Genomic DNA, 14,882 nt, shown 5'->3' with positions numbered 1-14,882 from the left:
TAAGCAAATTTCATGACTTCATCTCTCCTAACAGATGCATAGTATTCCATTGTGTAGATGTACCAAAGTTTCTTTAACCAATCATCTGTTTTAGGGCACTAGGGTTGTTTCCAGATTTTGGCTATTGTGAACAGTATCCTGAGGATGCAAAAGAGCACCGTAGAAATGACATCTGTACCTACATATTCATTGCATCTCTGCTCACAATAGCCCTGAGATTTTAGAAGCCTCTCTTTACTCGTCATTCCCAAAGATGCCGCATTGGAGGCTCTTTCGCTGTCAGGGGAATGAGACCCAGCATTGTTACTGGTTTTGGCATATGAATACACCATGGGGAGTTTGCCAGGCTCTCCCATGTGGGCAGGAAACTCTCGGTAGCTTGCAGGGTTCTCCCAGAGGGAGAAGTAGGCTATGACATGCTTCTGGGAGTTTGATTTTAAGTCTCTGGATGTTGGCCACTGGAGGGATTACACGATGCCTGAGGCAGTCCCTGGGTGTGAACGCCTAGCAACTGTAAAATGGGAAATCTGGGCGGAAGAGGCCAGTCCCGATCAGAGCAGGCTTGGATGTCTCATCCCCGGGTCCCACATACCTGGGTTCCTCTGCTGGTACCTTCATGAGAGAGGGTCGTCCAAACGTGTGAAGATGGGTCTTGAGCATGGCTGTGTTAGGCTCCGGAGGTCTTCGGCCGAGGGACCTCTGCTTGGGGTGGGGAGGGAAGCTGGAGCCCTTCCCCGAAGGGCCCTGGGGAAGACTGTCAGGTGCGTGGGCAAGAGACTCAACCCCCTTAGCAGGCACAAAATAATTTACTTTATATAGTGTTATAATATATCTCTCACAATAGTGTTATTAAAGTCACTGAGGATTGGTTTGCATGACTTTGTGACTGAGAAGTCTGGGTTCAACGGGACCAGGAATGGGGATCCACCACCCATTTCCCCCTGTCTCCAGCATCTCAGTAGTCATGCCCATAAGCCACCTCAGGCTGGTGCCAGATAATCTCATCATCGGCCACCACCCACTACCCACCACCATAGATGTCCACTTAGATCAGCGAGTGAAAACAATAACACAGAAGGCTCAACTAGCACTAAACAGCTCAGTAAATTCTAAGTGGCATTTTTAAATTATTTTTTAATTCATAAAGTAGTTCACAATATTTGATTACATTTAATATTCAAACACCAATCCCATCACCATGACACCTTCCCACCACCATATTTCAGATGTTTCCATCCTGTACCCCAACCCCTGCCCCAGAGCAGAACAGAAATAAATATTTTGTATTGTTTGTTGTGAAAAACCACTAAAATGCTACAAAAACGTATCAGTGGAGAAAAGAGTGCAAAGATTGTTGTATTTCACCTGGGGGCCTTTAAGTCCTTCTAATAAGAGATCACTAACATGTTAAAGGTTGAGCCGTGTGTGTTTGTATATATATGTATGCAAATATATATATGTGTGTATATATATTTATCTGTAAAAAAACAATTCACTCTAAAATTGGTTGCCTCCTACTTTTAACTCTGTCAATGTGGTGCGGTAATCTTGGAGTATGGGTAGGGTTCACTCTTGAGCTTGTGGAGAGTGGCCGTGAGTATGGTGGTGGTTGGGTTCTGGAGGTTTTTGGCTACAGGAGCTGGGTCCCTGGCATGGGGAGGGGTCTCACTCCCCCCTCTGGGGCACCCCAAATGAAATAGCCTTATGCAGGGGTTGGAGGCATGGTTTTGGTGGATGTCATGTTAAGCTCCCTTCCTGGAGAGAAGGACATACAATTCTGGAAGGTTTCAGATAATAAATTTAATGCTTATTCTTCTGACCCACAAATATAGATCATCTTCTATTTCTATAGGTCTTCATTTTCTTTTAGTGGCATCATACAGTTTTCAATGTACAGGTCTTTCACCTTTTTTGTTAGGTTTTATTGCCAGGTATTTCATGTTTTAGTGTGATGAAAAAGGATGATTATTTTCTTTCTTCTATCACATTGTTTGCCTATAGAAATGTAACTTTTTTTACCTTGACACTTGAAGTGATATTTTGTGGTGTCTTTAGGGTTTTCTAGAATACTGTCGGTTACTGTCATTCCCTGGTAAATAGCAGTAGTTCTCTATTTCCTTTGCAATTTGGATTCCTTTGATGGCTTTTTCTTTGCTAATTACTCTTCCTAGCACTTGCACAATTTTGTTGCAAATAGCTATCTAATTGGACTTCCTTGTATCTGTTCCAGAACTTCCACCCACTAACATTTGGCAGAGGGTTCCTGCTGGGGACAGGAGGATTTTCTCTGGAGGGAACCAGGAGCGAGGCAGTATGGGGCAGCACTTTGATGACAAGAGACAGGCTAGGTAGATGTCAGGCATGAAGACACGCTGAAGTGGACGGGGTCTTGCCCAGTGTGCTCAGAGGGCAAAGACAGCCACATCCACCGATGACTTCAGGAAAGCAGCGGCAGCTTCCACAAGTGTTTGCAAGACAGAGCCTGTGTTAAGAAAACAAGATTTGAGCCTCTGGGGGCCAGAAGGATAGTACAGTGGGTAGGGCACTCTCTTCGTATGTGGCCAACCCAGGATCAATCCCTCACACCCTATGGTCCACTAAGGCCCACCAGGAATGACCCCTGAAAACCAACAAGAGGGGCCCAAAATTAAAAAAAAAAAAAAAAGTTGAGATTCTTCTTAAATAATAATGGGAACAACCGCTCTACTCTCCATCTCCATTAAACCTCCCTTGTCATCCCTGGCTTCTCTAGTCCCCACAATGCTCAGCTGTGGTTCCATAGTGGGCTGCTCTGCAGACAGAACCCTTCCATGGCACGGCTGACACTGAGATGGGGAGAACAGATGTGCCCCCCTGTGTAAACACAAAAAATTATCCTCGGGGGCTCTGCTGCTGCTGGACATGTGTGTTCTTTCAGTGGCCCTGAGATGCCTTTCCACCTCCCCACCTCCCCAGGGCTCCCCAACAGAGACACAAAGAGATGGGGAGTTGGGGAGGCTGGGGACCACCATCTGATGGTGAGAATGGCCCATTTAATGTAGAGTTACTGGCATACTTATAGAACATCTGAAGGGGGGGTTGAGGTAAGCACAGGTGTGGTTGGTCATTTACATAGATAAGCATTTGGCAGAGGAAATTCTTTTAGGGAGATCAACTCAAGTAGACCTGTCTCCCAGAGACAACTACATTGCTTTTATGTTTCCCTCTAATTGTATAAGTTATCAATACTTTCAGTTGTTTGGGTAAACACAGTAAGAGACAAAGATCCCAATATTAATCCTCTGGGCTGAGAGCAAACAAGGCTTTTAACACTTGGTTGCCTGGGCTCTGAGAGCAAGCAAGGCTTTTACCGTAAATCCCAGACTAAGTCCTCAAGCCAGTTCAGCTAGTCCTTCCCAGGGAGGAGTGTGTGTGTGTGGGGGGGGGGGGTTGTCCTGTCTCTAAAGTTGTAATAGTTTGCATGAAAACCATGCATTTATGCCTTCTAGAATGTCCCATTTCACTGCCGGGTAGTCTTGCCACTCACCCCAGGACCATCCCAGTCTCACAGCGGGACCACCCCTTCGGGCTGTTAGGAAGTACAGAAACTGAAGCCTGAGTTAAGTAGTTATGACCAAGTAATTATGCCCAGGAGCAGATATATTTCAGAGTCAATCAACACCCAAATATTAGGAGCATAGCACTAATGGTCTTTCTGTGTTTAATCAAAGAACATTGCTCTATGGTAATGTATACAAAGGCTATAGGGGAAACTGAAGGCAAGTACAAATATATAGCACTTCAAATACAAAGCGTATCAATACAAGTTCAGAATTACCAGAAAGTTTTGTTTTACAAGCAATCAAGATTGACATGGGGAAATGTGCCAGTGAGATATAAAATACAAGGGAAATGTTACAAATAAACTTTAACTAAATTAAGGATGCTAGCAAGGGTATGTTACATTTCTATAGGAGGAAGAAAGGGGACAATTCACTGATAAAGCCTAGAGCACTTAGGGTTAATATCCAACACAAAGGGGAAGTTGAAGATAGACTTTGACTAAATTAAGGATGTTAGCAAGGACATGGTAAGCTTCTCTGGGAGAAAGAAAGGGGCAATTCACGGATAAAACCTAAAGCACTTAGGGATATCCAACACCTCCCACCCCCTCTTCTCACCAAGCAGCAGGAGTCTCAGGACAGTGCTCCTACCTGAGTGGCTGTGAATCCAGGCCACCGCCTTCCTTTCCAGAAGCTCCCACTCACACTTCCGGCCCTGACCATTCGTGTTCAGCCAGGTCACTGCCAGGATTGTGGCCCAGCAGGAAGGCTCCACGTCCTGCATGGCAAACAGACTTTGCTGGAACTCTTGGTCCTTGGTGACTCCCTCCAAACTGCCACATGGGATTTTCTAGTCACTTTACCACAGGGGCACCACAATGCCAGGCCTGAGCCTCAACCTCAGGGCAGCAACTCTCTGCTCTTTGTACGTTCAGTGCTTAGTACCAGGTAACTGTTCCGTAAAATTAATTCTATCTGAAGTGATTGGGGGGGGGGGGAGTAAAAGTATTCTACCCCCTTCTTCTGGACCATCACCCTTAAATCATTGGCTTCTACCTTACCACTTGTAGCTTGTTCTTTTTGCTCTAATTTCCCCAGAAATCCCCATTAGCCTCTACTTTGCAGAAATTTATTAATCCTGGCTTTGCAGTCAGAAATCACTCTTGGCGGTGCTTAGAGACTATAGGGGATGCCAGGGATTGAATCGGCATGTGCAAGACAAGTGCTAAACCAGCTGTGCTATCGCTCCATCCCATACTTTGCAGAAATTTAGACCCTAGTCTCGGATGCTCTCCTTCCACAAGTAGGTTGTGACTCACCCCGGTTCTCATTTCTGACTCCACTATCTCAAAATCACAATCACTCCACCTCCCCCTCTTCAGAATCTTACCTTAACAGTCAGTGCTGTCTGCATGTCCGGCAGACTCACTCCGAGGATAGCGGCCAGTTGGTCATCTAGCTCCCAGGAGCCATTGGCCTTCTGGAGCATAATCAACTCCAGGAGCTGATCAGTCTCAGGCTCTGTGGGGAGGAAGAGAGCAGGGTGAGAAGGAGGAGTCCTGGCCTTCGACCTGGCTGGCACCAGATTGGCTCAAGTGGGCACTGCATGTTGGCGCCAACACTGTAAGCTGTGCTCTCTCCATCGGGCGCCAAAGGAAAGCTAACACGACATTGTGGCAACAATGACCATTTCTGGCAGAACACACCCAGGCCAGCCTGTCAACTAGGGCCTCATTTCAGCCCTTCCACAGAGAGTACCTCACTGGGACTCTAGAAGCCTCCTGTTGTGCGTGGTTTTCAGGGAACCCACAGTACAATGCTTTGGGGGATCCCACCCAGTGCAGTCAGGGTTTCTGGTACCTTAACTTTCTAGAGAAATAGAGTCTCAAATTTCAGGACATCCAATGAGGGGCTGGAGAGACAGCAGGGAGGGTGCCTCCTTTGCAGATGGCTAGTCTGAGTTCAGTGTCCAGCATCACATGGGCCTCTGAGCACTGCCCGGAGTAAATGCTATGTGCAGAGCCAGGAATAACCCCTGAGCAGAGCAGGGTGTGACCCCCAAGACAAATGAAAAAAAACCAAAAAACTTTCCAAGGAAAGTAGATTCAAAGAAAGCCCTCCACGTAGTCTGTGCCACAAAAAGATAAGAAAGAAAATTGCTTATATTTTCATAGAAACTTCCATCTCAATATCAAATGGGATTATGTAGTGACATAAAAATCAGTAGGCAAGAAAATTCAAGAGGATAAGAACACTTCTATTTTCACGGGAAAGAGACTGCTCTGAAGTAAACATTTATCTATTTGTTTTGGGGCCACACCCGCTGGGGCTAGGGTGTTGGGCTCGAACACGGCTCAGCCTGGGTCCAAGTCAACACCTGGCCCTCAACTGCCTTAATTTAAAGCTCAGCTGTTATTCAAAATGTCATCATCCATAGGAATCGCCACTTTGTAATTGGGGATGACAAAGACTGGTTCTGAGAGGGATGTACAGGACCTAAACTGGCCCTGTCCAAAGGGTGGCATGAAGGCATCCACCACATCGGTGAGCCCATTCAGAGGGTGCAGAGTGGTGGCTTAAGTGACCAGGCTCTCCGAAGGGCATTGTCAAGGGCCTGTCTGGGCTGAGAGGACAGGGAGAGCTTGTGAGACTCACCTTCTTCATCTTGTTCTTCCAACAGGTCATCTTCTGGGGAAGACCTACGACCAAGCCGACCAAGCCAGTTCATTGGAGCTTCTTCATCCTCGTATAAAAAGCTAGAATTTTTCCTCCCCGTAGCAGCAAAGTTCATCAAAAAATTCTCACCAAATTGATCAGAAAGCGTTGGTTCAAGTCCTGTGTGAAGGGCAGACATTGATGAGAAAAGTCCCTGGAAAGCTGCTCCCATTGATGGTCCATTGGTATTTGATGGGTTAGAACCCGCCCATCCAAAATGCACAGTCTCCATCTATGGCAGCCTCCATGCCTTTTCTACCACCCTGAGCACAGTGGAGCTCATTCCACAGTGCTCTCTGGAATCTGTGACTCATGATGGAAAACTTCTTTCAGCAGTTTCTCTTAATTTCAAACTAAATCTTCTGTCACCAACAACTGTGTCCCATGGCAGAATGCTGTGTGTGGCCATGAAGCTGAGACCTCTCTCATCACGAGGTATGGCATAAAAAGAGGATTTGAAGCTCAGGCAGATCACCTGCGCCAACCCAAATCCCCTCGTGAACACAAAGTCTGGTTCTTCAGTTGTCTAATTCAGAGATGTGCTACCTCGGAGCACATGGCCTTTCTGCTTTGCTCTTGACTTTACCCCTCAGATTCACATTGCTAGATTCCTTTCCCTCTCATCCACCCAGCCAAAGCCCAAGCGTGAGTTATGTGAGCCAAAGCTTGGCTCCATTCTCACCCCAAACTGCCCTATAGAGCGGCTGAAATCATGAGACCCCGTGAGGGCCTGGGCCCACAGCTGCTCATCTGGTTCTGCCTCAGAGTCCCTGCTGCCATTTTCACATCTGACTCAGTCACTCAGACTGTGAGAATCGCAAAAACTTACCCCTCCATTAAGAATTCATTTCAAGTTTTTCGTTGGATAGGGGCTGGGAGGTGGGGAGGCTGTCCTAAGTCTCATAAGCAGACCCGGGCCTGGACCTCACCCTCTCTTCCTCAGCAGCCTCCATCTGGTCACCAGCAGTCTGAGCCCTCTGTGTGGACATTCCTATTAACAGTCTACAGAGCCAAGACACACAACGGCAGCCTCATCTCCAGGTGAGCAAGCGTGCCGTGCCTGCCCCTTTTCAGATTTCCCCCAGTCATTGACAGTGGGACTAGAGATTTCTTCTTGATCTGAGCCAAATGGTTCGATTAGATTAGCTAGGGCCTTTTAAAAAAACATTATTATGATTATTAATGACATGACCATTTTCAGAGGTAGGAGCTTGATAGGAGCATTTAAGCTCCAATATTGAGGGTGGGAGGGTATGCCTGGGTTTGCAACATGCAAATCAAGCGCCCTACCCACTGTACTATTGCTCTGCTTTCCCCCACCCTCACACACACACACACACACACACACACACACACCACATACTTTTAAACTCAAATTGGTACCATTATGTGCCCCATCTAACCTCTCCTTGCTAGAACTAACGTCTCTCAGCCTCAGGATCCTGCCCAGGGAATTTCTCACTTGATATGAGTCCCCAGGGACCTGTCCTGGTGCCATCCTGGTGGTCAGCACACATTTTCTACCGTCCGCCACCAGAATGCTCGGCTTTAAATTTATGCTACAGGACAACTCAGTGGCTAATTATATGTGTGTGTGTGTGTGCTTTCTGCTTCATGCTGTATAGAACTTTGTATTACATTTTTATACTTTTGTACTAGGCTTTTGAACCAGCCAGAAATCCTAGCTGCAAGGCAGAGAAGGGGCAATGCCATAGAGAACCTTTCACAAGCTCTCCCATAAAATGATATGCCATCCTGGACCCCGAGTCCATCTGAGTCTGTGTGGGATCAAACTCACCAGCTAAAAAGCATACTGCTTGTGGGGTGGGGCAACTAAAGAACATTGGTGTTGGGATGTTCCTTTGAGCCAGAGATCCCTGAACTGGCTGGTTGAGGGCCTTGTCGATGGCGATGAAAGCAGTGTGGGAGCTCATGACTCCACACTCCAGGCTGGCTTGGATGATGGTTTTCACGTCTGCCTCGTTCATCCTCCAGCGGCCTGTGTCCTTGGCCTGGATGAAGGCCTTGGCAGCCAGGCGGTGGACAGTGAAGCTGAGAGGAAAACATGGCTATAGAATCGAGGACAGAGATGGGGGCACAGACGAGAGAGGGGAGGAAAGGGGTGTTCTCACTTGGGGTCCAGCTGGCTTTGTAGAGGAAATGTCACCTTATTCTCCACACTCTTGCCTTGGAATGTGTACTTGAAGCAAACCTTGCCCATCACCTCCGCGGGCTACAAGAGAGAAGAGGGGGAATGGCGTTAGAATCAAAGCAGCTGCCCAGCCCCATGCACGAACACTTGTGAGGAGAAATCAAGGACCAGGCCTGAGTGGGTGAGCCGGGAAGCAAGGGTTACCACTTCCTGAAAAGTGAGACACCCCCACCCCCCTGGCCTGGAAACTCACTGGCATAGTCCCCAACAATTGGGCATAGATGATTAACCGCTGGCCCTGATAGACAGACGTCTCTGGTGGGGAAAGCAGCTGAGCAGACAGTCCGGAGGGCAGATCCCAGCTCAGAGAGACCCCCTCGACAGCAGGCTGCAGAGCACATTTCAGGGACCTCAGAGCCTGGTGGGAAAAAGAGAAGCAGCAGAGAAGATAAAGCCAGTTTATCCCTGTGCCTTTTTTCTGCACTGGAACCCTGCAGCAAGTGAGACACCGTCCTCATCACTATGGCTTTACAGGCACAGAAGCTAAAGCCACAGGTCTGAGAGCAGGAGGAAAGGATGCCCCAGCGCAGATTAGACTGGTTCCTCGGCCTTTATCTCTGACTGCAGCCCCCACCCTCTGGATTAGAACCTTGGGAAATAATACAGAGGTGGGAAGTCAGACAGGAGATGCCTCCTCCAGTCTCCCTAGGTCTTCCCTTGAGTGAGTTTTACCCCAAAGCCAAGCTGTGCCCAGATGCTCTCAATTTAAAGGATTTCTTCTCATGCAAATGGGCCATAAAAGGAGTTATTCAAAGAAAGCTCCAAACCTCTTGTCTGGACAGCCCAGTGCTGAGTGTCGCTGCCATTTCCCTAGGCCCTAGACACATGTGGACCCTGTGTAGGGAGAGGAGTGTTCCCACAGAGTTATGGGACCTCAGGGGGAACCCTGGCTGAGAACACACACAGCCCCTACCTTGGACTGCATTCTGTCTTTGCCCGTGATGAACTCTGCAGCGCCACCAGATGCCCGGGCGATGCCTTTTATGAGGCTGGTGGAGGCGCCTTCACCAATGCCGAATGAGAAACACCTGCAGTAGGCAAAGCTCAGTGGTCAGAGATGGGTCCTAGGGGGAGGTGATAGAACCACAGCATGTTTGAGAATACCTAAAGGAGGGGCCAGAGCAATCGCACAACAGGTAGGGCATTTGCTTTGGATGCGGCCGACCCGGGTTTGGTCCCCGACATCCCATATGGCCCCCTGAGCACCTCCAAGAGTGATTCCTGAGTGCAGAGCCAGGAGTAACCCCTGAGCATCACAGGTGTGACCCAAAAGGCCAAACAAAATAAATAAATAAATACCTAAAGGTGTTTGACTTTCCAGACTTTAGGCCTAACGGAACCCCTGAACAAGCAACCACTCTCTCTCAGAATGTTTTTCCTGTGTCTCTTATTGCCTTCATAGAAGCCCTGAAAGTTAGGCTCCTGCTTCATTTCACAGAGAATTGAGGACGAAAGAAACCTGTGTGGGCCCACACACCTGCTAGGAGCTGAGGGAGGGCTGACCACTCATGCAGCTGAGACTTCTGACTGCTGTGACTTTACGGTACATTTTATTTTCATCAGCATTTTTAGGGTTTCTTGTTTTTGTTTTTTTTTTTCAGTTGTATCGTTTACTGGTTCCCTAGTGAATTCAGGGGAGCATGGGGTGGTGACTGGGTCGTGTGTTTGTGGCTGGTCTTACGGAGAAGCCACCTTCTCTTCTTACCTGTGCTTTGAGCTGTTTTTTCTGACTTCCTCAATGACCCTGGATGTGTCAGTAACTTCTCCATCTGTGAAGACAAAAAGCTGTAGGGGAGAAAAAAAGACAAAGGCTCATCAGTCTTCTGGTGCTAAGGAAGTTCAGGGATGGGGGTATCAACTGTGTACTTCTCCACCCTTTACCTGGAGAGGGTGGCCTGGGACAGAAGGGGCTCGGTAAATAATCTCGAGTGGGCTCAGGATCTCCGTGCCCCCCAGGTCGGCTTTCAAAAGCTCCACTCTCTTCAGGGCTTCTTTCATGGTCTCTTGTGTGTACTCTACACTGTTCCTGAGGAAAACACCTGTCAGATCAGTCTGTCCCTGACTTCAGATGCCTGCCCCTGAACACCTGTTCCTGAAATCCCAGCCAGTTCTGGAGTAGGCCCTGACAATCAATCCTCTCCTCTCTCTCTCCTCTCTCTCTCTCTCTCTCTCTCTTTCTCTCTCTCTCTCTCTCTCTCTCTCTCTCTCTCTCTCTCTCTCTCTCTCTCTCTCTCTCTCTCTCTCTCTCTCTCTCTCTCTCTCTCTCTCTCTCTCTCTTTGCTTTTGGGCCACTTCTACCCTGCTCTCTTCACTTATTCCTGGCTGGCTCGCCACATACAAGGCAAGCGCCTTCCCCACTGTACTATCTCTCCAGGTCCCTTCAAAGTCTCTTTTGCAGACATGTTGTGGCTTACTGAAAGAATGCCTCATAGGAAGATCCAAATCCATGGATATTGAAGTAACACCCCAAGGGCAAACTCTTTAGCAGCAAGATCAGTGTTTCCTAAAGGAAGAGAACATGGGGGCAACAGGTAGAGCGAGGTCTTTTCAGAAATGTCTGCTGCTCAAAATGCCATTCCTGAGGGCCAGCCTTCACCACCTCTGGTGACCAGACTGTGATACAAAGCTTCAGAGTGGTTGTATATGCTGTAGCCAGTGGGGAGGCCACAGACCCCAATCTGGCCCCTGAGATTTATTCTTCCTTGAGCATGTGAAGAAGAAAGAAATTGCTTTACCTTGGCTGCCTCAATGCGTGTCTGAGGTGAATCCTTATTCATACGGCAATCCATGCTCCCTGAACGGTCCATGAGGAAGACAAATTCTCCACAGGCTTTTGAGGTCTGAGTCTCTGGGATATCTGGGTAGAAACTCACCATTGCAGATGGAGCTCCCATCAGAGAATCTACAGGAAAGCAGAGGGGCACCATAAGACACAAAGGAACTCAAGACCCCTGAAGGCCACCCAGAGTAAATTGTCATTTGTTCCACAGAGAGCTAAGAAACGCATCTGAAAACACCGCCTGAGCATATGTTCTATCTGTGGACAGGTGGTTTGAGAAGATTGATAGAAATAGGAGGCAGAAAAGAGGAACAGACAAAAAGGAAAGACACAAGGACAGGACAATGGGCACGTGCAGAACAAAAGCATCATAAGTACAGGTAACTTTCCTAGCAGCTGAGAAAATGAGGAAAACACATTACACAAGAAAAAGAAGTTGGAATTTACAGTTGATATAGTTGAATATACTTGAACTTAAATTTGTCCAATTTATACAGAATGCCTTTAATCAATCATCACAAACAATTTAGTAAACCAGTGTTTACACAGTGTAAGGGAGAGAATTTACATATATAGGCCTTACCTGTTCCTTGTTAACTCAAAACTATATGAACAGAATTGATTTAAAAGTGTTATTAATGACAGGTGAGACATGATTATTGCCATAGTGAGATCCAAGTACAAAATAAAACTTAATGTAATATACTTTAGTTTCCAAAGTTGAAAATGTCTATATGTGAGAATTGACATTTCTTTATATTGTATTAAATTGTTTTAACTTATGTATATAGATCAAAATCACATAGTAATCACCAAATGGCCCTTACTGACTTATTTTTCTAATCATTTAATTTGTCAATTCTTCAGTTTTGTTGGGATAAGTAATATAAAGTAAATCTGTTATGTGCTATAGGAGCAGGTTGAAATTGGGAGGGAAACTAGGGATATTGGTGGAGGGATGCCATACTGTTGGGGTTGGAACACTAAACAACTATATGATGAACAACCTTGTAAATAACAATGGTTTTAATAAAATTAATTCAAAAAATTGTACAAATTTTTCTCTTAACTTTCTTTGAAAGCCCCCTCCCTCATTTAATTTAGTTTGTCAATGTACCTTAATTTAGTGGCAGTATCATTAAAAATTATGAGTCGTATTGATTCATCATTGATAAAAGATTATGAGTCAATATGAATGCTGTGAGAGTTTGGTTGCTCATTAATCTTTGATATTAAAATGGCAAAAAAAATCAAAGTGAAAGTAAAGTGAAATTTATTAGTTACACAGGCGGGTGGGGGGGCTTAGGGTGGGGGGGCTAGGGGTGTGGGGGGGTTTGGGGTGTGAGGGGGCGGGGTGGAGCTATACTGGGATTCTTGGTGGTGGAATATGAGCACTGGTGAAGGGATGGGTATTCGAGCATTGTATAACTGAGCTTTAAACCTGAAAACTTTGTAACTTTGCACATGGTGACTCAATATAAAATTTAAAAAAATAAAAATAAAAATAAATAAAATGGCAAAAAAAATCCTCAGTGCATATTTTACTTAGATTTTGTTTTATATGTAAGATTCTCCAAAGAAAATGCAAACAAGTCATTATTTTGACACATATAAACAAGTTATGTTTACATCAAGCAGATCACTAGCGTGACAATGCCCCACAGGGCAAAGGAGCGAACCTCGGATAATTCTGTGACAATGTCACACATTCCTTTTTGTTTGTCAAAATTGATCTTTGTCACATGTTTGTAAATAGCTTTATCACATATAAAATATGCTGGGTATGATTGTAACGTAAGAGGTATGATTGGTTACAGGGGAGAGAGTTCCCCAAAGGAAGGAAATACCAGGTTTGGCGGTGGGATCTCCCATCTCCACAGTCACACTGGGGGTATGCACCTCCCTGTAGTAAACCAGTAGTTCCACATCTCGGTCAAACTTGTGACCATCAGCCAGGGAAACCTGAGGCGGGAGAGGAACAAAGGTCACATAGGACCCTCTCTGATCACTTAGGGCAGTGGTGGGTGCTGAGGACAAGGAGCTTCTTCCCCTTGTTAATAAGGGGTTGGAAGAAACTTCTAGGGAGGTGGCCCATGGATAACATGAGTTCAGTCCCCAGCATCCCATAGGGTCCCCTAAGCACTGCCAGGAGTGATTTCTGAGGGCAGAGTCAGTAACCCCTGAGCATCACTGGGTGTGACCCAAAAAACAAAACAACAACAACAACAAAAAAAAATAGGAAACATCTAGAAAAGTCCGAGGGTCTGGGTCAGGACCCAGGACTGGCAAAATCCAGCGCTGGCCACAAGCGAGCCCACCCCGACCTACCTCAGCAGAAGTCCTGTCATTCCCAAGGTACTTGGTGGCACTTAAAGAGCAGTTAGACTGGATCCTGTCGATGGTGTGCTGGGAGCGGATGGAGGCAGCCAGGCTGAGCGTGTAGGGCGGAGACCCCTCGGGGGCTTTGGGGCACTGCATGCTGAGAAGGCTGTTGTCCGGCGAGCCTGCCAACAGTGGCCATGGTCCCGTCAACCCTCCCCGCGTCCATGGCACCCCCACCACCTGGAGCAGGCCCCTCACCTGACAGCTGGTAGCGTGGGTTCAGGACAGCCGGGAGCACGTAGCGCAGGGCCCCATCGGCCTCCAAGGCCAGCTCCCGCACGTACTTGAGCGTGAGGGCTGCGCGTGAGCCCGGGGGCAGGTTGCCCACGCTGCAGCAGAAAATATCCCCCGAGAGCGCATCCTCTTCCAGGAGGAAGGCCTGGTGACCCTGGCTCAGGGCGTCCTCATACTCGCTGTGGGCCTGTGGGTCAGGGGAGGACAGGGAGCATCACAGGCAAGCACCACTCCCTCCCCCTCAACAGCCATGCTGAGCACCTCGCAGCAGTTAGAAGGAGCTCTGTGGGAGGAGCGCGTGCCCCCAGCATGACCCAGGCAGCGGTGTTTGTTTGAGCCCCACTAGAATGTTCCTCGAGGGGGCAAGAGAGGGGACAGGTGCACTGATTCCCAGCACCTTCTCCTTGTCGCGCAGCTCTGCCACGATTGTCCTTCCATCCACCAGGGCCTCAAAGGAATAGACGGCGGATTTCTCGTCCATGGGGAACACGAAGAAGGCCTCCACCGGAACTGTCTCCTCATTCTCATAGTTCAGCGTGGCGGCCACATCGGCCACAAACTCCAGGATGGACACGCTCACAGCGATGCTCTTCAGTGGTACTGGGGAGAGATGGGGCGCAGCTGATGTCATGAAAGGCCCCTTGTCACAGGGGCCAGTGAGAAGCAGGGGTCAGGCTTACCTGGTTCCTGCTTCAGGGTGAGGAGGCCACAGGGACAATTCATGGTGAGTCAGGTTACGTGGAACAGCAGATGAGCACCAGAAGCAACTGGGGACATAGGAACGTCTTGGTTCAGCACCCCGACCTCAGCCCATAGTGGTGTCTGCCCAATGCTTCCCCATACCACCAGAAGTGCTCTGGGGGCAGGGGGCTCTATGGGGCACTCAGAAGGGCCCAGGTTGCAGCAGCACTTCTCAAATGAGCCACAGTTCAATGCAAGGGTCCTAGGATGCTGCGGGCACATTAGGCACTTGGGCGGGGGGAGGGATCTGTAGCCAGGATGTTCGGAGGATGACTTC

General features: G+C 47.8%; 1 protein-coding gene across 1 annotated transcript; it reads right to left on the bottom strand.

The window, feature by feature from the left end:
* Nucleotides 1-1,302: 1,302 nt before the first annotated feature.
* On the bottom strand, nucleotides 1,303-14,633 carry LOC101557328 (von Willebrand factor A domain-containing protein 5A-like). The gene is made up of 17 exons (XM_055132186.1): nucleotides 14,545-14,633; nucleotides 14,262-14,464; nucleotides 13,829-14,051; nucleotides 13,577-13,752; nucleotides 13,096-13,210; nucleotides 11,205-11,371; nucleotides 10,884-10,972; nucleotides 10,351-10,495; nucleotides 10,175-10,254; nucleotides 9,383-9,497; nucleotides 8,663-8,827; nucleotides 8,390-8,490; nucleotides 8,056-8,309; nucleotides 6,198-6,377; nucleotides 4,933-5,063; nucleotides 4,194-4,320; nucleotides 1,303-2,482 (listed from the first exon to the last, which is right to left on the bottom strand). The coding sequence occupies exons 1-17, from the start codon at nucleotides 14,585-14,587 to the stop codon at nucleotides 2,403-2,405; spliced, it is 2,394 nt and encodes a 797-aa protein (XP_054988161.1). The 5' UTR covers nucleotides 14,588-14,633; the 3' UTR covers nucleotides 1,303-2,402.
* Nucleotides 14,634-14,882: the final 249 nt, after the last annotated feature.

Source organism: Sorex araneus, chromosome 3, assembly GCF_027595985.1.
Source record: "Sorex araneus isolate mSorAra2 chromosome 3, mSorAra2.pri, whole genome shotgun sequence".
NCBI lineage: Eukaryota > Metazoa > Chordata > Mammalia > Eulipotyphla > Soricidae > Sorex > Sorex araneus.
Note: the sequence above shows the minus strand (reverse complement) of the source record. Positions and strands in the feature narration are given on the sequence as shown.